Genomic DNA, 21712 nt, shown 5'->3' with positions numbered 1-21712 from the left:
CACCCCGACAACCTCTGAGGGTGGCAGCCTCACATTGACAGAGAGAGGCAGAACACAGTCAGAAGCCAGCTCAAAGGAAGGGGCTTTATTTTTCAGGGAAAAGAGAAGAAAATAAGTAAGAGACTAAGAGATGAGAAGAATAGAAAAACAAGAGGGTGGAAGGAAGAGCTGGAAGAAATCGAGCAATCAGCCTAGTGGGTGGCCGACCACTCAAGCGGAGTAGCTAGAGTTTGAGGAGCCTTGTAGAGAGGAGGAGAAAAGCCTTTTAGAGTCTTGGTTGCCTTTCTCAACCAAAAGCTTAGACTCCTGTAAAACATAATAAATATTTGAGCACCTTGGATATAACAGGGGCACAAAAGAGAAATGTAAATAACCAAATCAATCATTAGTAAATCAAGTGCTCTCTATAATGTTGAGGAGGCAGAGGCAGATGCCATTGCCAGTCAGCTTCTCTTTTCAAGTATGTACAATTGGATATCGCCAAAGCACCCAAAATACAACACATTCAAATCTTTGATTGTAACTGTAATATAATCCTACGTAGCCGCTTTTACAATCCTTTGCTTGATAGCCAGGCAAAACAAAAACAAAATTAAAAAAGGATTTTAGTAGTTATGCTGCCATGTTTGGGGTAATTGCCTAGGTGATGGCCCTTGCAGATCATTTAAAATCAAATCCCGGAAATTTTGCTGCTGCTGTTGCGGCTGTTCTATTGCCATCGCTGCATGAGAATTGTAAATACTGGGGTATCCCAAAGCTTCATGAAGCTGCTGTGCTAGTTGCTGAGCTTGTTGATAACCTGCATGCTGGGGATTTTGCCCGTTTAAACTGTAATAAGCATTATCCGGAATAGTTGATGTGGTTCTTGAACCATGTCTATAATCCCATGTAGCAGAGCCATCGTTCTGGTAATATGCAAATGATAAAAAGAAAAAGAAACAGTTAATCGTCTTGCTCTAAACCGTATGCTACATGTAGTATTATCAAAAATACTTATTGTTAGTACCTGCTGAAGTAGGTTGAAATTAGCTCCTCCCTTGCTGTACTGAGAGCATAAAAAATCATCATATGCAACTTTGCTGCCTGCCGAATCAGCCAATAGATCATGAAGAAAGCTACCAGGAGAACCAGAAGAATTCTCTAAACTGTGATAACCAGAGGTGTAAGAACTCGACCAAGGCAAGCTGCTGCTCATACTAGCGCTACTGTAGCATTGGAGATCATACTTCGTCTCCATATGAGATTCATGGAACACATTGCCATTTGGAAATTCTTGTTGCAAAGCAGATGGTGTATATGTATGCCCTTGAGGTACGGCTCGGTAGCCAGTTTGAGGATAAGAATATGCATACAAATGCTCCTTTAGTACAGGTCCTGTGGCGGGGTTGGCACCTTCAAGGGCCAGTGAGGAAGGCTGATATACAGAAAAAGGTTCAGAATTTAAAAGCTGAATCATCAAACCAGTTTAACATAATAATAATTTCTTAAGTCCTTTTAAGAAGAGGCACAGCGAACTCAAATCCTCATTTAATAGGAATGCAAGGCCAGACTCACCATAGATTTGACAGCAAGACATAGTTTAAATAATAAATGCGTTGGCCTTTCCATAATGAAAAGATAATCACTAATTTAATTGACACTTGACACCAATTACATTAAAAGACCCAGAAAATCATGCAAAAGAATAATGGAGTTAATAAGTGGTCTAAAGATCTTTCATTTGTGAGTTGGAAGTCTATACCTATCCCTACAACATCTCAGAAAATTAACCCAACAAAGCAAAGTCTAGGGTGGGAAAATCCAATAACGTTGGCCAATTGTCAATATGTACATATGAAATAAGGTTAAGCTATACAATAATGCATTTATCTACGGATCATGCAAGTTTTTGCTGGCCAATATGCATGATTTCCTTACTATCTCAATCCCATGTCTGTTGTCAAATATTCAAATATTATGAAGTAGATCGTTTGATACTATCTCCTTTCTTACTAGTAAAGGTTCATCTAACAGAAAAACTTCAAAATAAGAGAAAACAAAGAGAAACTTTGATCACACTGCCTTCTTTTTATGCCTTTCACGTTTCACAAAAAAAAATAAGGATGCCTATGCAAACCAAGCATCCACCTTGCCCGAAAGGGTCTAAAGTATTTTTGTTGCCTAGCTCTAAGGCCCAAGGCAGTGGTGCACCTAGGCCCACACCTTCACAACACTGATTTTACCTAACTTAAAACTTTTGAGCCACCCAGGAGAAAAGATTCTTGATTTCGTACCTGAGACATAGATGCGATTGGATTCTTAACAGATGATGCAGAACCAATGTATCTAGATGAAATTGACTGTGATGCAAGACATGCAGCAGGATCTCTAGCTTTTGTAGATTGAATAGCCACTGCCAATAAATCGCTAGGCAAAGTGTTGGAGTATGATTCCTAGCACCCAAAAGTAACAAGATCAGTACAAAGCTCCCAAAAAAGATGAAATCAGAAAAAGCATTGACAAGTAATTGCACAAGCAAGTATAAAGAGCATATTTCATAAATGAACACCAAGGGGGGAAAAGCCATTGAAAAATGTAGTAGGCATTACAGAGAACATGGCATGCTGAGCATTGCACAGGTAACCAACACAGCGGATGAGAAAAAACATAGGCCTTTCATAAACATAATAAAGGCTTATTGATATTCTAATGAAAGAAAGAAAATAGCTCTCAAGTTTTGCATCTTCATAAAATATTGGCAATGCTATTCTGTATAACAAGAAGCACAGGTAAATATTGCTTTTTTTTCAGAAAAGCCGACCATTACCATAGCAGAAAATGAGACAAGATGCTGTCAGGGTATCATTAACACAACAAAGAAAGGACGTACCACTTTATTTGGCAAAATAGGAAGGTTCCTAGCATTTGGATCAATCACAAAAGACATAAAGGAAGATTGTTGGATGTTCTTAAAACTTGAACCAGGTATAGATGCACAGGAGATATAATCATTTCCAAGAGTTGATGCATCAGGAATATCCAGTTTCCTAAGCTCTGGTTGTGAAAATTTAGGTGAATTATCATTTCTAGCATCTGCAGTTGCTCTATGACTATCAAAATCAACTTCATCATGATAAACTAAGTTCCTGCAAAGAAATACATCAGAATATCATGAACTACAATGAACAACAAAGCCAAAATTGGAACTCGTTAAGGATATGCATACCTAGAGCTCAAATTCATAGAAGATGAACAACCATTTGATGTTGCCAAGGTCTCTTCCAAGTCATTCATCAAGGAACTGGATGTTTGTGGCTGGGACAATGCTGTACTCTTGCCAGATTTGTAGGTACCAAAGCTCAAATGTGAGCAATCAGCAGAAAAGGCTTGCAAATAATCTGGAAGCACCACGCCACGATTATCCTCTTTAGGAGTCACTGCTCTCTCTTCCTTCCCTAAACTTAGTTGTTGCAAGTTCACAGCAATTGATGATGCAGCTTTGATGGCATCATCAGATAAAGAAGCAGCAGGATTTGGAGCAGATGCATTAGAACCTCTACCTATTACCAAATTAGATACCAGAGGATCAAAAGCAAAGACCACAACACATATCCAACAATAACCTTTTGCTTCAATGCAAGCATAGAATAAACACAATATAACAACTGCCCATAAAGGCAATTATATTTCTCAAGCTAGAAATAAAAATTTTGAAGCCCACAGCTAAACTTAATAGAGCTATATTCCCAAGGGCACTTCTCATTCAACCATTCAAATAGGACACCTAAAGAAGAGCAGAGTGAAAGTAAATTCTACTATAGAATATAAATAACAGTTTTTGGTCTCTCCATATAATGCACAAAGAACATTAGAACATTAGGAGCTTTTTTCCAGTCTTCACCCAACCCTTTTCTGTGCATTCAAATATCCGAGAGTTGACAACTAAAAGAAAACTGCTCCATTTTTCATATTTTCTTCTACAAGGACCACACAGGAATGTAAACAACCTATCACTTCCCTTGTCCTGTGTCTATTACAAACTCATACATTCTACATAAGGTTTTACAGGCTAAGGACCATGTTGTTATCACATAACTACACAATCATTTCCTGGTCCAAAATAAATATGTTCTACTAGGCAGTTTATGTTTTAAATATGTACTAAAAATCACAAATAAAATTACAACAAACATGATAACTGCTGCAACAATAAGAAAAAGAAAATCTTAGAGAAATTCTGAAAGGATATCTAGATTATTCACTCTAATGTGAAGATATACATTATAGATAGCTATAATCATCAAAATACACACATTACATAAGAAGAATCCATGAATATTATATAGCATCTCATGCACTTATGGTACTGAAATCTGTCATAGTTTAATTAAAAACCAAATGAAGAAAATAAAATAAAAAAGTCCTATAAAATCAAAATCAAAAACTGGAATTTACCTTCCAGGGGCTCATAGGTTTGGCCATAAGAATCAGGTGAACTTGTATCCTTACGGAGGTCATCATCATATTCAGACGTTCCTCCTGAATCACTCATAAACATTTGTTTATTTGATGCTTGAACAGAACTGACATGATTAGGACTAAGATTCTTCCTGGCAACATTGCTCTCTGATACTATAATAGTATCTGACCAGCAGTTATTTGACAAGTTAGCTCTGTTGCCATGAAAGCAAGTTTGATTTGAATACCTTGTACCACCAATATCACTAGAAGTCATCATTGGCTCATTGACAGCCCATTCATTGTCAAAACCATGTTGACTAGATTTCATTCCAGATTCAGAAATCGTGTTCAAATCAGAATGCAAATCTTGGCCTGTTCCCAAATTTGAATCTGAAGTAGCAAGGGATGGTTTGATTTGGTTGATGGTTGAGTTTGGCGGAACAGCATCTTGAGGGGAATAAGAGGTCTCACATGGCATTTCTGAGCCTTTACTCTTTGGTCTACCCATTTTTACAATATCAGCCATAGCAACATGCTGTAAGGTGCTCCCAACCCAAGAAGAATGTGATCCGTAAGATGGTTGCATAGATGAATCAATCATATCACCTGTTCCTATTGATTGTCTTCTATAATCAGCATTAAAAGAATTCCTGCAGAAGAATATAATATGCTCCAAAAGGAGGAGTAATCATTTCATCAAGTAGCAAAGCAAACAAAGATGCATATATCACCACATCCATTAATTGAGGAAAGCATAAAAAGGAAAAAGAAAAGGATCAATAGGTACCATGCATCATACACGTGTACCAAGCACACATTAACAGTATTTATAATGAAAGAGAATTGGAAAGGTTATGCATACAAAAGCATCAATAAGCCAGAGAAATTTATATTCCATTAACACTAAAGAACCACACAAGGACATATGATAAGCAACAATTTCGCTTCATTATAGAACCAACCTTTGAGGGGAAGGTTGCTCATTCCAAGTTTGTCCCATTGCACATAATTTTGAAGAAGCAGAATATGGAATATAAGAAACTGAGACATTCTCTTTCTTGCATGCAGCTTTACCAAGCTCTGCCACAAAGAGCGGAATGTCATATTAAGAATACCAGAAAAACAAAGTTCAACACTAGTGTCACCAAGGCATCCGTGCTCCAAGGACCATACCATTGGAGATTAGCATTGATCTGCTCTGCCCAAAAGAATGTTCACTACCATCTCTAACACCACGACTGGATGCACGACTGTTGGCTCGAGTTTTTTGTTCTTGTGTCTCTTTCATCTGACATATCAAGAGAAAAAAATTGTATTTCGAAGTGAATGAAAAAGGGATAAATCTCAAACTTACACATGAATTTCGATCCAACATGCAAATCGATACATAAACTTTGACTTGTAGCAATTGAATAAATGAAATTTTAATTTTAATCCAACTTTTACTTTCGGAAACCACAAACACCATTCTCAACAGGACACCATTTTACTTTTTTACTTATTGCATATACAAACAATAATATTTATCCCACATGAAAATAAATAGATCTGTTTTATTTTTTTAATTTGTACAATTGAATCAAATTGTGTGAACAAGTGCACCAAATCAAAGTTAAACTATCACATTGCACATTGAATCAAACTTGCGAGTAATTTGGAGATTCATCGCAATAAGAAAAAAAAAGGAAAATGACCAAGCACATTTTAAAAAGAATAAATACCTCTTTTCTTCTCTCCCGTTTGCTTTTTACCTCATGAAAGGTATCTACAAAATTGAAAACTATTAATCTACTAAATATTTTGAAAACAGTGCCGATAGTTGTCAAAGCCTTGTTTGGCATTGTTCTTCCATTAAACTTGAAAAAGCGTGAATCACACAACTCATAGAATTTAAGGATTCACATGATTTCAGTTACAAAATTCTCAGTAGTTTAACTGCTAAGAATAATGAATCATGCATCATAAAGAAAACAAATAAACCTCTAGCCGTCAAAGAGCAACATGTTAATAACATCCTAGCTTTTATTCCTAAGCGAATTTGAAGCTTTTCGAGTTAAAGAACTCAAAAAGCAAGAAATTAAGTTATCAACTATTATTTGGAGCAGAAAATAAAGAATAAATAAAACAAATATTGGGAGAGAAACGCAGGCAACAAACGAAAAATTAAGAACATAACTTCTAGAAGTTCTAAAATTGCTAAAAGAAAATTAAAAATATTTTCCCCATAAAATATTATAAGAAACATATTAGAGAAAAAAAATTAACTTTTTTGCATTATATTTGCTTTCAGTTTTCTGAGCAAACAAACAAAGTAGCGGAAAAAGAAGAAGCAAAAACAGATAGAACAAATTTGTTATCATCATTAAAAGAAAAGAACAAAAAGAGATAAGGAAAACCTTGAGAGAGGAGGCGTTGAACGGCGTCGCTAGGGTCCATATTACAGTCTCTAAGGACGGCGTAGATCTCCCAGTCCGTACAGCTATTATTGACAATCTCTTTAAGGTTCTGCACCACTTTCTTCACCGATGCTGACATCTGTACTCCGCCATCGCCGCCGCCACGTCCATTGGTCTTGCTATCACTCCCCATCGCTCTCTCACTCTATCAACGGCTTATCAGATTAATAAAATAAACAAACAACCAAACAATTTCTTTGAGAAAGAGAGAGTTTCGTTTCTTTTTATATAGTCACGGAAAGTTACAGTTTTTTTTTTTTGGGGGGGGGGGGCGGGTGGGGTTGCGTTGTGGGCTGAATTTGAGTGCTAAAGTGAAATAAAGGTCTAATTTTGTTATTAGTCCCTCTATTATATATAGGTTTTAGATTTAACGTCTATTCTCTAATTTGGTCATTTTAATTCATATATTTTTTAAATTCCGAGTAAATCAAATGATAACCCTTGCAATTTTTATTTACAAAATCTTATATGCAAATATATTATTACTTGTAATGTTATGTCAATTTAATGTTTTTGCATAATACTTACAAAAAAAATCATATAATTTTAATTAATAAATTTAGTAGTTATCGATTGACTCGATATTCAAATTTTAAAATCAAAGTATGAAGATTAAAAATTATTAAAAAATAATAAAAGGTAAGGAATGAAATTTTAAAATTTAAAAGTATAAGGATTAAATATTTTTATTTGACTAAATTAGAGTACATGGATTATATCTTTATATCATGCACAATATAAGAACTAATAACAAAATTTACCTAAAATAAAATATTGGTTAAAACTAATGTTTTTAGAATTGGGCAAGTGATCGTTCCGGTCATGCCATTGATATTGATTCAATCGATTTAATTAATTTGACTAATTCAAAAAAAATTAAAGAAATATGAAAAATAGGTAAACATGGAGAAAATAAAAAAAGTAAAAAAAATTATAAACAAATAAATAACAGTAATGTCATAAACACCAATTATACACTCCCATTTAGGTTAATTTTTCTCCAAGTATTTGCGTGATTGGGACAGATAGTTTAAGTTTTTGAGTTGGGCCAATTGGGCTTTTTTTTTCTTCGGGTTGTGTCTTTAATTTAGACTAAAAACATAAAAAAAAGAGAAAATTGATTCAATGAGTTCACAGGTCATGATTCAACTTTGATTCTAAGTGGTTTGTCCTAAAATTGATCTATCGCCTTTGTTCGGACCAATATATCAACCAATTTGTGACTCGACTAATATAGTTTACACTAGGTTAAAACTTAAAAATAAAGTGAAACCTGTCAATTTTTAGAATAGTTTATAATATTATTCAATTAGATTTTTTTTACATTTATATTTAAATAAAACTTAGATAAATTAAGTTTTATATAAAATTAAAAAATTATTTAACTACAAGATAAAGAATTATTAAACTAAATACTTTACTACTATAAAGTTTATGTCTAACACCTATATTAAAAACACTTAGCGGGCGAGAGAAATTGTACCGGTGACGGGTATGGTGAAAAATATGTATGGAATACTATTTAAGGGAAGGGAAGAGATGATGGCCACTCTAGAGAGGTTCATGGTTTATTAGGAGATTTATGTTGAACTTAAAAATCTGGGATGTCAGAAAGATGATTCATAAGTTAGATTTTTTTAAGGATAACTTTTTAGATTTAGATTCACATTATTACCTTAGAGATGCAAAGTAGGATAAATGTTTTTAGGATTGGTGGTGTATGTATTGGGGAAGATTGTTCATACAAAGGATTTGCTAGGAAAAGAAGGTTAGGAAGGGGTTTTCTTAAAGTAAAGGTAGATATGGAGGTGCAAAACTCCTTAATGGCATGTTATTAGGTTCTTAAATCAAAAAGAGAAAAACTATGTGCAAAGATCAAATATGAAAGACTATCTAACCTTTATTACTCCTATGGTAGATTAGGGCATGTTAATAGAAATTTAAAGAAAATAATGAAAGTGTGGTAGTGGATAAGATGTTTGTTAGGATTTGTGTCTTTAGTGTAGTATTTTCATCATGATTACTTGTAATTTTCAGAGTGATTGAATAAATATAAAATTATCATATGTTCATTTAATTAATCTTTGTATGTTTTCTTTCAATGATTTTTGCAAGAAAAGTAAAATGTATAAACAAATATAAGCTCATTGATTACCTAAAGTTTAACTAATATGAAGTTGTATTATATAGACAAATTATACTGTGAGAAGACAACTTACATTAGTAGGTAATCTAAAATTTTATAGTCCACATAATCAGATTGAGTAAATGATTCAAATAATAGGGACTATTATGTCGTCTATAAGTTCAATTGGGGAGATAGTTTGTCTTGGCTATTGGAGCAAGATTGACTCCTACAAATAGAGACATAGATGTGATTGTCTAAACTAACAAAACATCGAACTAACTTAAGTTAAATATAAAGGTTTATTCAGTTATGACATTCATGGTATGACTTACCTTAATCATGAGTAAATGTATAGCTGACCATATACGAATAACTCATGTACTTTGATATATTAAAAACCTATGCTCTCATAGTAATTAGTTGAACATTTGTATGTTTGTATGTGTTTGATTGCGAATTAGTGTAAAATGTGAGATTTGGACTAAATCGTAAAATGATGGTTATAATTGAACAAGAGACCCGTGTGGACTTAATAAATGTTAGGATATGATTGGCATGCCAATAGATTTTTGTGCGCGCTTGTACGAGATTGGTTACAGATATTACCAAAATCCAGCATTTGTTGCGGACTCAAAGATACATGTGACACAAGTTTAGCCTGAACTGATAACCTAATGTCATTTTAAAGGTTTAGCTCGGACAAGTAACCTAACATGTATTTATATTAAGCTTGGACAAGCAATCGATAGTGTCGTTATAAAAGTTTAGCCTAGACTAGTAACCTGACACGAATATATATTTAGCTCAAACAAGCAACTAGTGTGATGTAGTTACCTATGTATCCGACTCTGTTTATTTAAGTTCATTGAGCTAAATGGTCAATATAAAATAAGAATTGAAATGACATTATATGATATGAGTTTGATGTTCAAATGGATAAATGTTCAATTGAGCATGAGCATGGTATTAAGATGTTGAATTTAAACTGAATTGGATTGATATATGGTTAAGATGTAATTTGGTTTGATTATATGTTAAACTCACCTTGTTGATATTGTGTTTTGCCATGACTAACTAACTATGTCAAATTATGGTGACATATTGTATTTTATTGTAAGATAATTTAAGTTTTGTTTAATGCTTATGAATTTCCTATGCATTCTATATGCTTACCCTATTTGTTTTTCCCTTTTCCTTGTAGATTACCACCTTGCGTGTAACATCCCGTTTTCAGTGAAATCGGAGCAATGGTTTCGGGACCACAAATCTAAGTCTAAAAAGAAAAATCATTTTAATATTATTTTATGGTCTGAATTATAATAGAAATATCATATGAAAATTTCGTTAGGAAAATTTTACCGATTACATGTTTAATTGATAAAAGGACCAAATTGCATGAAATGCAAAAGTTGAGTTCTAGTAGCTATAAGTATCAAATAGCTATGGAATTCAAAATTGGAGGTCCTAATATGGAAAATAGACCATTAAGAGGGTTTAGTAGATAAGTATGATGATTCATCCATGGAAAATTAAATAAAGAAAAGGACAAAATTGGAAAGATGATAAATAAAGATGATAAATAATAAAATAAAAGAAAATAGCATTATTTATATCATCTTTCCCAAAATTAAATACATGGAAACCCTAGATAAGAGAAGAGAACTCAAGCAAGCTTACTTGGCTTAATTGGGTAAGTAATCTTGTCTCGTTTTTAGTAATTTTTATGTTTCTGAGATTGTAATAGCTTAATTTAGCTATCTCGGGGATTAATTTGTAAAGTTATCAAAGTATTAAAGTTTTTCCATGGATGAGTATGCATTAATTATGAAATTTATGGTAGAAAGTGAAAGGTTGTTGATAGATAAACAACTTTTGTAAAGGGAATTTTGATGAAATTATGATTTAGGGACTAAATTGAAAAGTTGTAAGATTCATGAAAAAAAATTCTAAATTTTATGAAATGCATGGGCTGCTATTGTGATATGTAAAAATCGACTAGGCTTGGAATAAGGATTAAATTGCATGAATTTCATTTTCCGAGCCTAGGGACGAAATTGAAATTAATTAAAAGTATAGGGGAAAAATGGTAATTTTTCCTAAGATGTGAATTGGATTGAATTGAATATGAATTTTATTAAATTGAGTTAAATTTACTTGTATAAATCCGAATAGACAAAATACAAAATTAGATCGAGGAAAAGAGAAAGTGTCGGATTAGTAGACAATAAATCAACGAACACTTGTCAAGGTAAGTTCGTGTAACTAAATTGTGTATATTTATATGTTTAAATTTAATGTTATGTATATGTATTGTATAATTTACATGTATGAAAATTGGTCACATATCCGATAATGCTCGACAAAGTATTAAGTCCCGTTTGAATAAATGAAATTCGATGGATACAGGTTTCCCATATTGGTTATGGTCCTGCATATGTTGCGGACACACCACAGCTCGAAAGAGCGTCTCGTTATTAGCCCTCTCAAGTTTCCTGTTATATGGTTCTTGTGAGCTTCCCGTTAATAGCTCTTCGGAGCATCCCGATCGGTCGTGATCCTGCATGTGTTGTGGGCACACCACAACTCTTATGAGCGTCCTGTTATATGGCTCTTCGTGAGCTTCCCGATTAAAGGCTTTTTGTGAGCTTCCTGATTAATGGCTCTCCAGAGCTTCCCGATGTAGCTTGCTTGAACTTCCTGATATATGGTTATCCGGAGCTTCCTGATTAATGGCTCTTCGGAGCTACTCGTTATTGGCTCGCATGAGCTTCTTGAATATGGCTCTTATAAGCTTTTCATTATACAGCCCGGATAAGCTTCCCGTTATATAGCTCACATGAGCTTCCTGTTATATGGCTCGAGAGAGGGCTTCCTAATTATGTACTCTAACGAGCACCCCCGAATATGAATTGACAGATTTCAAATTCGCACACTTCATGTGTACTACCGTTGTATCCATCAATATTTTAAATGATTCAACGAGTAAAGTTCCGATATGAGATGAAATGAATTCAAGATGAATTACTATGAAAAATATTTGAAGTATAAAGATATGATATGTACATGTTCATGGATACTTGAAATGATAAATACATGTATGTGGAAATTGAATATTGATGAGCTCATTCATGTTTCTTCGTATTTATGTGAATTACATGACTAACATGCTTGATGAGGATATGTGTTTAAGCAATTGGCCAAATTGGATTGAGCATATTTAGTTAGCTTACCTTAAATGTGAAATAAATGGTAAGTTAATTTCCTGTTATACGAACTTACTAAGCATTAAATGTTTACTTTATTTTATTTTCTCTATTTTATAGTAACTCAGAAGCTCGATAAGGTTGGAAGTTGGTCGAAGCCACATCATACTATCAATCGCCCTTTTTCGATATATCTACTAAATCAACTTTGGTATAATGACATGTATAAGTTAATTTGGCCATTGATGGCATGTAAATATTTTGTTGTGATTAGCCATTTGAATGGCTTATGTTTGATACATTTTGATATATATAAGTATATGGCTTTATCATGTGATGCGATCGTTGAAAGCACCAAAAATATCCTATCCCTAATAAATAATGAAAAAGAATAGTAAAAGGGAAGTAGGGTCAAATCCTCAAGGACTGGATTTGCACAATATCTTGTTCCGTGAAATCTCAGGCAGAATCTTGCCCAAGAAAATCTCCGTTCCAAAAAAATAAGAAAATAACAAAATTAAAGGTTTAGATCTGGAAATAAAAAATAAAATAAAAACATAATTAAGAATATTGAATCGAAAATTCGAGAAATTAAAAATGGAGTTGAGAGAAAGGAAATTCTTATGAGAGATTCCAGCCTCTAGTCGTTTCGTTCCGCCTTGGGTTAAATCCTCAGCTTTTAGATGATCCTTCCCAAACCGAATAAGCCAGTTATAGTGGAAGAGGATGCCTACGACCACCAGCTCTAAGGACTTAGACTTACGATTTAGTGGAACCTGACTCTAGCCAACAATCGCTTTTGTGGGATTGTCTCATGCTAGATCAACGCTTCTCAATGGCGAATCCCACGCCATTTTGTCTCTTGGGCTCGCCAACCTCTAACGCAGTAAGCTAACGAACCGACTGTGTAACCTTCCCAAAACATACAAAACGACAGCCTTTGCATACATTGAAAAGCTTACTTCTTAAGGGACATGGATAGAAGCGTCAGCCCCGTAGTGTAGAGAAACGATGAATACTCAACGAGGAGGCTAAGTACGGACTCTAAGCCTCAAGAACCCCTTTTGGGGAATATCGACAACCTTCGGCTAGAAGGGTTTAGTGGCTCATGGTTGTGGTGGAAAAGAAAATAAATATAATAAAAATGAAGATTTTATTGAAAGGAAATATGAAAAGAACAAAAGCCTAGACTTTTGGGGAGAAAGTGTTTACAGAAAAAGATGGATCCCTTTTGAGTTACTTCACCCTCTATTTATAGTGCTAGGGGAGATAGTTTAATCCTACCTAAACTCCCAAAAGATAAATACATTTAATTGAAGATAAATAAAGATAAATAAAATAAAATCCTAAAATTATATAATCCTTAATAATTATCTTAATATTAATTATCCTAATATAATTAAAATAGAGTCTAATAGAATAAAATTTCTTCTTTTTGCATTTCAACCCTTGTTTCCTCCATGCTTGCACTTTTGGCACCAACTTTTCATTGTGTCGCACATTGACCCATTTTATCTCTAAATTCACGCTTTTGGCTTTTAATTTTACTTTTGCCTCAAATTTAGTCCCTATAAGATAAAATATCATAAATAGCTCAAATTAGCAGGATCATACTCAGAATAAATACATAATTAATACATAAAAATATGTTATTCTAGAGTGTTATCATCATGATTGATATGTGTTTTGGTATAATTGATTGTTGGTTAACTAATAGGCAAATTGTAACATGGCTTGAGTTAGTATAGTTGGTATAGATATGAATATATATATGTAAGTGATCAAATTGTTAAGCATGGATACTTGATTATATAATATGATATGATATCTATAAGACTTGGTTATGGCTTGATTAAAATGTTTTATATTGGATTGGGAATGTGTTTAAGTGTTAATGTAGGTGGAAGACAAGTTTGAGTGAGAAATAATGCTTGGAAATGGCCTTATTTTGTCTACACGAGCAGAGACACGGGTGTGTGTCTCAGCCGTGTGTGACACACAACCTAGCACATAGGCATGTGTTTTGGCCGTGTGTCCCATGCATCTTTAAAAAACAAAATGCTCAGAATTGATCACATGGCCTGGCACACGAGCGTGTGGCTTGGCCGTATGACCCTTGCACCTACACACAGCCTAGTACACGAGCGTGACCCAAGTCAGAGAGTTACACGAGTATAGAGACGAGTTGGAACACGGCCGCATGCCCCATTTTGAATGCCCACACGGACTGAGACACGGGTGTGTCTCCATGGTTTGACCACACGGGCGTGTGTACCTTGTACCTAGGAAAAATTTTAAAATTCCACAAAAATTTTTTTGAATACTTGGTTTAGTCCCGACTTGTTTCTAATGTATGTTTTGGGCCTCGAGGGCTCATATAAGGGACTTTATGAATAATATTTGACATGAACGTTAAATAATTTGAAATGTCTATATTTTATCTGTTTATTCCTCTAATGCTCCGTAACCTTATTTCGATGATAGATATGGGTTAGAGGTGTTACATTGCGGGACACGTAAAGTCGAACCATTTTGAAGCTCACACTATCCTATTAGTTAATTAGTAGATATTACATCTTTTTGAGTATTGGGATTGTAGCATCTATATAAGTGTTTTTGGTATATATCTTAATGTATAAAAGTCTTGATGAGTTTGGTAACTTTTGATGGATTTGGTATATGATGATTTTCATGTTGTTCATGGTAAATTGGTTAATGCATGAATTAACAATTCTTGATGAATGTGGGAAGTTGAAACATGAATTTACTTAAGCTTGCCATGTAAGTTAGTAGGATGAGGTAAGTAGAATGGCCAAAATGATAATTAGTTGAAATAGTAAGTTTGATTCATATGTTTAAGATATGTGTTGATTGATTTGTTTCAAGTTTAATACCCTTAAATCATTAAGGTATATAATGTTCACATGTATATAAAATGATAAGTTTTAATGCATTATAGCATATAGGTAAGATTGGTAAGGTATATAATGCTCACATGTATATAAAATGATAAGTTTTAATGCATTATAGCATAGGTAAGATTGGTAATTTTGAAGAGTTAAATTGATTTGTTTGAATAACATTCAATTGATCGTATAGAAATGCTTAGCTTGGTAATAGGCTGAACTTATATTGAATTGGTTTGATTTGAAATGATTAAATGACTTGTTTTGATATGTTTTTGGTATGTTTTGATTCAAATGAAATTGATATTTGATGCACAAATTGATAGGTTTGGTTGGAGAGTATCAAATAAGTACCAAATGGTTCATTTTTACCAAAAACAGGAGCTACGTTGCGACCTCGGATTTTGGACGTCGCAACATTGTCATTATAGTGAGTGACGTCATGACAAGCTAAGGCTTGTCATCCCAACGTGACATACTGAAATAGCCACATCATGACGAGCACTAGATGAAATCACGACTGAAGTCACGACGTTGATCCATACATTTTAAAAATTTTACAATTTAATAATATTTTGCACTCGAGTTGACTAAGAGCTTCCGTATGCTCGATTAAGGCTCGGAATTGTTTGTTTAACCTAAAATAAATGCTATAGTCAATGAATTGCATGTGTAAAAGATTAATTTTTGTGAATTTGTATGTAGTTACTCCAGCGACAAATATGGCATCCTATAGCTTGGATCCGACGATTAGGTCGTATGAAGAGTGTTCCATTCATACTTTAAAAGTAATGCGTTAATCAAAAGGATCTAGGGAGGTAGGAGCAAGCATTTTTTACGCATACAATGGTTCTTCAAGCTTCAGTAACAGTTGGGAAAATTATGCCAATGTTTGGCAATAATAAGAGAGAGAGATAGCTGGAGGCTGGTACTTCATGCTTCCGTGGCAGTAGGGAAAAATATGACAACTTTGGTGGGAAAGGGTAAAATCTTTGATGAAGGTATTGGATATTTTAGTAAAGTTTGTGCCTTTCCGAAGAAACTAATTCATAACATCTCATTTCGCAGAGAAGTCAGTAATAAAGGCATCTAAGTTACTGTGATCCATGGCCTATGCAAAAGACCATGAACTAGATAGAACTATCATGTTTACAATTTAATTCAATCAAAACCCAAAAAGAAACAACCATCCATTCTCATCAGATCTCTTTCTACCGCTTTCAGTTTGAGGAGTCATATTAGCCCCAGCCACTTGAATGTTCCTCTCAACTTACAAATACATCCACATTGTCAGGTTCTATATTTACACCAATTTTCTGTTGTTTATTCAATGTTAATCAAATCATGTTAATTCCGCAATGGCTATAGTAAACCTAATTTTGTAATTTACAAGCTCAAGAAGTGAAAGACATCATGTAATCAACAAACAACTTGATGCAAAATTACAGTTGGTAATCTCTTTGATAGTGACTGACAATGATGCTTCTATATTCTAAAGGAAAAAAAGCCAGTAACCATTTCTTGATTTGATTTTCGTATGGAGATTTGCTTGGTTACGAATCTCTTCATACAGTGCAAAAGCAGAACCACAAGAATAAGCAAAGCATAGCCGAGGCAAAATATAGGGCTATGGCTGAAGGTGTTTGTGAGCTTATTTGGCTACAGAAGGTATTGGAGGAGTTGCAACTGTCAAGGAGGAAAATTATCCCTGTACTGTGATAATAAGGCTGCAATAAGCATAGCTCATAACCCAATCCAACATGATCGAACAAAACATATTGAGATAGATCGGCACTTCATCAGAGAAAAATTGAACTCCAGTCTCTTAAACTTAGTTCATGTGGCGTTCAACGAGCAGTTACTTGATGTATTCACTAAAGGATTAAGTAATAGAACCTTTCATAATCTAATTTGCATGTTGGGCATGTGTAGTATCTATGCACGAACTTGAGAGTGTTGACAGCCAAGAGATTCTTCCTATCACTGTAAATTAGGGATTAGATATACTTGATATTAGGATTATATATTATTTCCTGCCTTAGTTTTTTGCTCTTTGTATAAATACCTATGTTACCATTTTTTAGTATGAGTGAAAAATTATTCCAATCCCTATAAAATTCATCTCTCAAACATCTAATTTCAACACATTTACTTCTATTTCATTTGTTACCCTTTGCTAATTCACAAGGACGTCTACCATCAATCGGTACTAGAGAAAGTATAAAATATATGTGAAGAAAAATTCAGAGAGTAGGTAAATTTGATTATAAATGCAACAATGCAATGGATTTATGCTATATAATTTAAGAGTTCATTCAGTTATTATATGTTATTTAAGTAATGATTTCACTAAAAAAATGCTTTCTTGCACATGCTACAGGTAACAAAATCCATATGCAGAGCATCGATAATATAAACCCAACATGCATGCTCAAAATCAGAAAGATGAAAGCAGCAGAAAGCCAGAACTCACCGACGGTTTTTTCTACTTTTCCCAATTTTTATTTTATCATGATAATACTGGTAATCCATATAATGAAGAGTAGCCAGTGACAATTTCTCTCAATGTGTTGCAGTTTTAAGCAACTTCATGCTGATAGCCTCTGTTTTTCTCTAGTAACTGCAATTTTAACAGTCAAAGCAGGTGTCTGTAAATGAGATTGTCTAATTATAGAAAACAACAAAGTCAAAACATAAATCAGAAAAAGAAAGGTGACAATAGCTGAAACAAAATGGTAGATGAAATTGTGGAAACCAAATGGACCACTGGAGGCTTTCATTTATACTTCCATCATGATTCATCGAAAAACCCTAATCACCTTATACAAGAACATAATATGAGAAGTTTACTGCATTATTTATCTATAAGCTAAGTTTCTGAAAGTTCATGCAGCGTTTAATATTTTGCTACTGTTACAAGTAGTCTATTGATCACAGAGTATCCTATTAAGAAGCTCCTCCAAGAGCTCCAGTGTTATTCAGCCACTTCCCTATGGGCAAAAACAAAGTAGAATTGAACCATCAGCTTGGTTACAAGTTTTTCCTTTTGAAAACTTTTACAGGAAAAACATGGATATGGTAAATACGGAGCTCCACAAAGCTTATTTCTTGTTTAAGAAATTAGTCAGCCTCGGTTTCTCACTGGTACTATACTCATTTCTTTTCTTTATGTTCAGATGCAATTGTGTTCCCATTATGTTTTGCAAGGAAATTTTGAAATTTTAAGATGGTTTCTGAGTAGCAAACAGAATAATGTTATATTTACAATTTATATCCTTTGTCTTTTAATTTTAATACCTGATTTGCCATGAAAATGTTTTAGTTACTAAACTTATCATGAAATGGTTTTCCATATATTCAATCAAGAAATAATTAGTTAGTTACTTCAAAGTTTGCATGGAATTCAATTGAACAACTTAGTCACTCTTAAAAGGTCAAAATCATTTGTTACTGATTTTTGGGGAAAAAAGCATATGATTGTTACCTAAAAAGGAACTCCTAGCTTTGCTGTTTCCTATTCCCTATCAAATACGTAAAATTTCATTATCTTTGTCAAAGAACACCAAAAAGATGGAAGGAAAAGTGAAAGTTTTGAGGATACCATAACTCACCTAGACAAGGTTATAAACTCAATAGCTTCTTTTGCAGTCGGCAATAACTATCATACAGCACATACATGCATGCTAACTTGCAATGTAGGCTTTTTGCTTAACAAATCCAAATAGTTTCAGCTCAAACAATGCCCTTACCTGGTAGTAGGAACCTGACCAAGAAACAATGAAGCCTTAACTTATCTCAACCTTCATCTGCCTGATATTTGTAATTCTGTGAAGATACAAGCTTCAGAAACTTAATGATCTATGATATAAAATCTTTAAGCTCTTATTGTTGATTGTTTCAGAGCAGAGAAAAGCACAAAATGATCAAGTTTCATCAATTTTTAAATTAGTTAAGAAATTTACCTCTGTCTTAAATCAAGGATACTCTCAAGAAGTCCTGTCGTTTGCTGCACCTTCACATTTTTTGGTTTCTCATCATCAAGAAATAGTGTTGAAACATTTAATATCGTGAGAAGTTCTTGTTCAATTTGTTTGAGCTGTTGATCCAAATGTTCCAAGAAGTCCTCATAAGTTGATATTGCTGCCAAGCTGCTAGTTCTATTGTCTTCATTAAAAGCAAATGCTTTATGTTCCTCTAGCTCCTTGTTGGCAGGTTGCTCCACCAAATCATCAGTATCAAGCAACAACTTTTGATCTTCACCAACTGTTAAAGCATCAAGGCCAAAGTCCTTATTCTTATTTTTATTGTTTTCAGCTTGCTCCTTCGGAGATATGATCCGAACTGGACTGGAACCATCTTCTTCACCAATTTCAGAATCTGACACAATATTCCCAATTAGTTGAGTTTCTTTGACGTTTATCACCTGAAACCAAGATGACTTGTTAAATATACATATCAAACCATTTAGCTCTTCAATAAGATCCAAAAAAGGAAAGTCAAAATTTATCGTGAAATATTGTTAAAAGAAAAAGGATAGACTGGCTGCATTTATTGGGAGTCTAAATGAGAAAATCATAGCCTTAAGCAGCAATCAATAAAAGGTTGTTAGTGGGAAGTGCTGGTAGAAATGGAAATATAAAGTTTAAAGCAGATAGAACTAGGTACGTTAAATTGTTAATTTTGTTACAGTGAAAAGGTGAAGAATCCATCCAAAAGAAACCGTTGAGTTTAAACATATATATATGATATATGTAAGTCATGCAAAAATTTAAAGCACATGGAACTAGGCATGCACAAAAGGACAGACCAGCAAAGAAGCAATAGATCATTAGGACCATCATTTGAACTCCATGAGCGTATTCAATATTTGCAATGAAACCTTGTTTCAGTGGCAAGGAGGAGGCTTTGGAACTTTTAGGCTCTAGGTTCAAGTCCCACCATATGTGGGTTTAGTCTAACTTTTCATTGGTTTGTTTGTTTAGTTGACTGATTGCTTCCATGGATGTACAATTTGATATTACTGACAATTATTTGATTGTGATTGTAGTTTCTAATTGTAATATTTAATCTCATCAACTGGAAAAGAAACAGCAGATTCAATATCCCATGTATCGGAAAAAGCTATCCGTGATACATATTGTTTAGTCGCATGAAGTACATGACAATATCACCCTAAGTTTCCATTAATCACAAAATAGCACCATAATAATTTGAGAAGACAAAACTTCTAAAACCATAAACCACATTTAGGCTTTCAAGACACTGTGACATTTTATCATGCCAATTTAAAAAAGAAAAATTAAGGGTCATTGAATCCCTTCCAGTTAAACGAAGAAATTATGTTTGTTCAAATTAATGAATAAACAGATATTTCATGCACTTGTATAGAAATTAGGTAAAGAAAAGGCTTATTTTAATTTGTTTCACACCGAAACAATAATGCACTTATTACTAATACTGTCTAAACTCATAGCTTAATACTTCTTATCTGTTAAATGTTAATTCTACTTCTTTGATTCTACCTTTAATAATAACATTATTAATCACAATCTTGTTTTACCTCATTAAGCTTCGTAGCAAGCTTATCCAATAACTCAATCCGACTCTTAGACTTTTCCAAAGCTTGCATAACCCTCTTTTTCTGAAAAAGCAGGTCCCTTGCCTCATTTTCCTTCCCCCTTTGCATACTAACAGCTGCCTGTCGTCGAAGCTTCTCCGCTGCCTCTGATAGCCGCAAAAACCTCAATCTAGCATTGTTAGCTGAATCAACAAAGACCCAATAACTTCAATTTTCTTAACATTCATTCATTCATTATAAATAAAATTAATCCCAACTAAAAATCAGCAATTAGTCAAAAGTCATCATCATGATTTAAACTGAAATGGGTATAAAGTATTAAATCAAAAAATGAAAAAGGGGAAACGGGTAATTGTGATTTTGGTGGAAAAATATGAAAAGGGAACAGAGAGGAGATATCAGTGGCTACCTTTGGCTCGGGTGGTCTCAGCTTCAGCATGAAGTTGGTCAAGCTGGTAACGAAGTTGATCTGTGTTGATTTTGGGATTTGAAGCAAAGCATTTGGGGCTTAGGACAGGCCTGTAACCTACGACAACCATTGCTGCACAATTCATTATCACCTTGGCTTCTTTTCTCAGCTTTCACTTCACTCCCTACCTATAAACTTCGAAACCGTATGTAAACACCCTACATTCGATCGTCATTCATCATCCTTAAAATCTTTATTTAGTTCCACGTTCGTACTTATCCATTGAATTGTTTCATTTCGTTCCCTATAAAGTATTTTGTTTCTACTTTAAATATTAAAAAGAAGAGTAAATTACACCAAGGTGACTAAATTATTGTTAACTTTACATTTTTGTTACTCAATTTCAAAAAATTATAAAATGATCTGTGTAAAATATTTTCTGCTGTTTGACAAATTTCCTGAAAATATTTTCCGGAAAAGTTGTTTTTACATATATTAATAAATTTATATACATATTAATAAATTTTTATATTTTAAATTATTTTTACACATATTGCAATGATTTATTTATAAATAAATTTTTTATTAATAA

At 33.6% G+C, this 21712-nt stretch overlaps 2 protein-coding genes across 20 annotated transcripts; both read right to left on the bottom strand.

Moving 5' to 3' along the window:
• Window positions 1-366: 366 nt before the first annotated feature.
• LOC107959728 (uncharacterized) lies at window positions 367-7166 on the bottom strand. Its single transcript, XM_016895852.2, has 10 exons — window positions 6837-7166; window positions 6162-6205; window positions 5614-5728; window positions 5403-5520; window positions 4435-5090; window positions 3206-3539; window positions 2870-3125; window positions 2274-2432; window positions 1007-1414; window positions 367-905 (listed from the first exon to the last, which is right to left on the bottom strand). Exons 1-10 carry the CDS (start codon window positions 7027-7029, stop codon window positions 606-608), a joined length of 2583 nt encoding a protein of 860 aa, XP_016751341.2. The 5' UTR covers window positions 7030-7166; the 3' UTR covers window positions 367-605.
• A 9269-nt stretch (window positions 7167-16435) lies between these two features.
• On the bottom strand, window positions 16436-21424 carry LOC107959729 (uncharacterized). 19 transcript variants are annotated; one of them, XR_005912373.1, is made up of 7 exons: window positions 21121-21422; window positions 20694-20893; window positions 19096-19556; window positions 18745-18958; window positions 18618-18654; window positions 17607-17753; window positions 16436-17116 (listed from the first exon to the last, which is right to left on the bottom strand). XR_005912373.1 is itself a non-coding variant. In XM_016895856.1 (5 exons), exons 1-5 carry the CDS (start codon window positions 21263-21265, stop codon window positions 17722-17724), a joined length of 852 nt encoding a protein of 283 aa, XP_016751345.1. In that variant the 5' UTR covers window positions 21266-21422; the 3' UTR covers window positions 16436-17721. The 19 variants fall into 19 exon arrangements, 3 of the variants coding, with proteins under 3 accessions (XP_016751345.1, XP_016751348.1, XP_016751344.1); XR_005912374.1 differs by having other exon boundaries at window positions 18883-18958; XR_005912376.1 differs by having other exon boundaries at window positions 18745-18896.
• Between the last annotated feature and the right edge of the window lie 288 nt (window positions 21425-21712).

This window comes from Gossypium hirsutum, chromosome D04, assembly GCF_007990345.1.
Source record: "Gossypium hirsutum isolate 1008001.06 chromosome D04, Gossypium_hirsutum_v2.1, whole genome shotgun sequence".
In the NCBI taxonomy this organism is placed as follows: Eukaryota; Viridiplantae; Streptophyta; class Magnoliopsida; order Malvales; family Malvaceae; genus Gossypium; species Gossypium hirsutum.
This window is presented reverse-complemented; position numbering and strand designations above follow the sequence as displayed.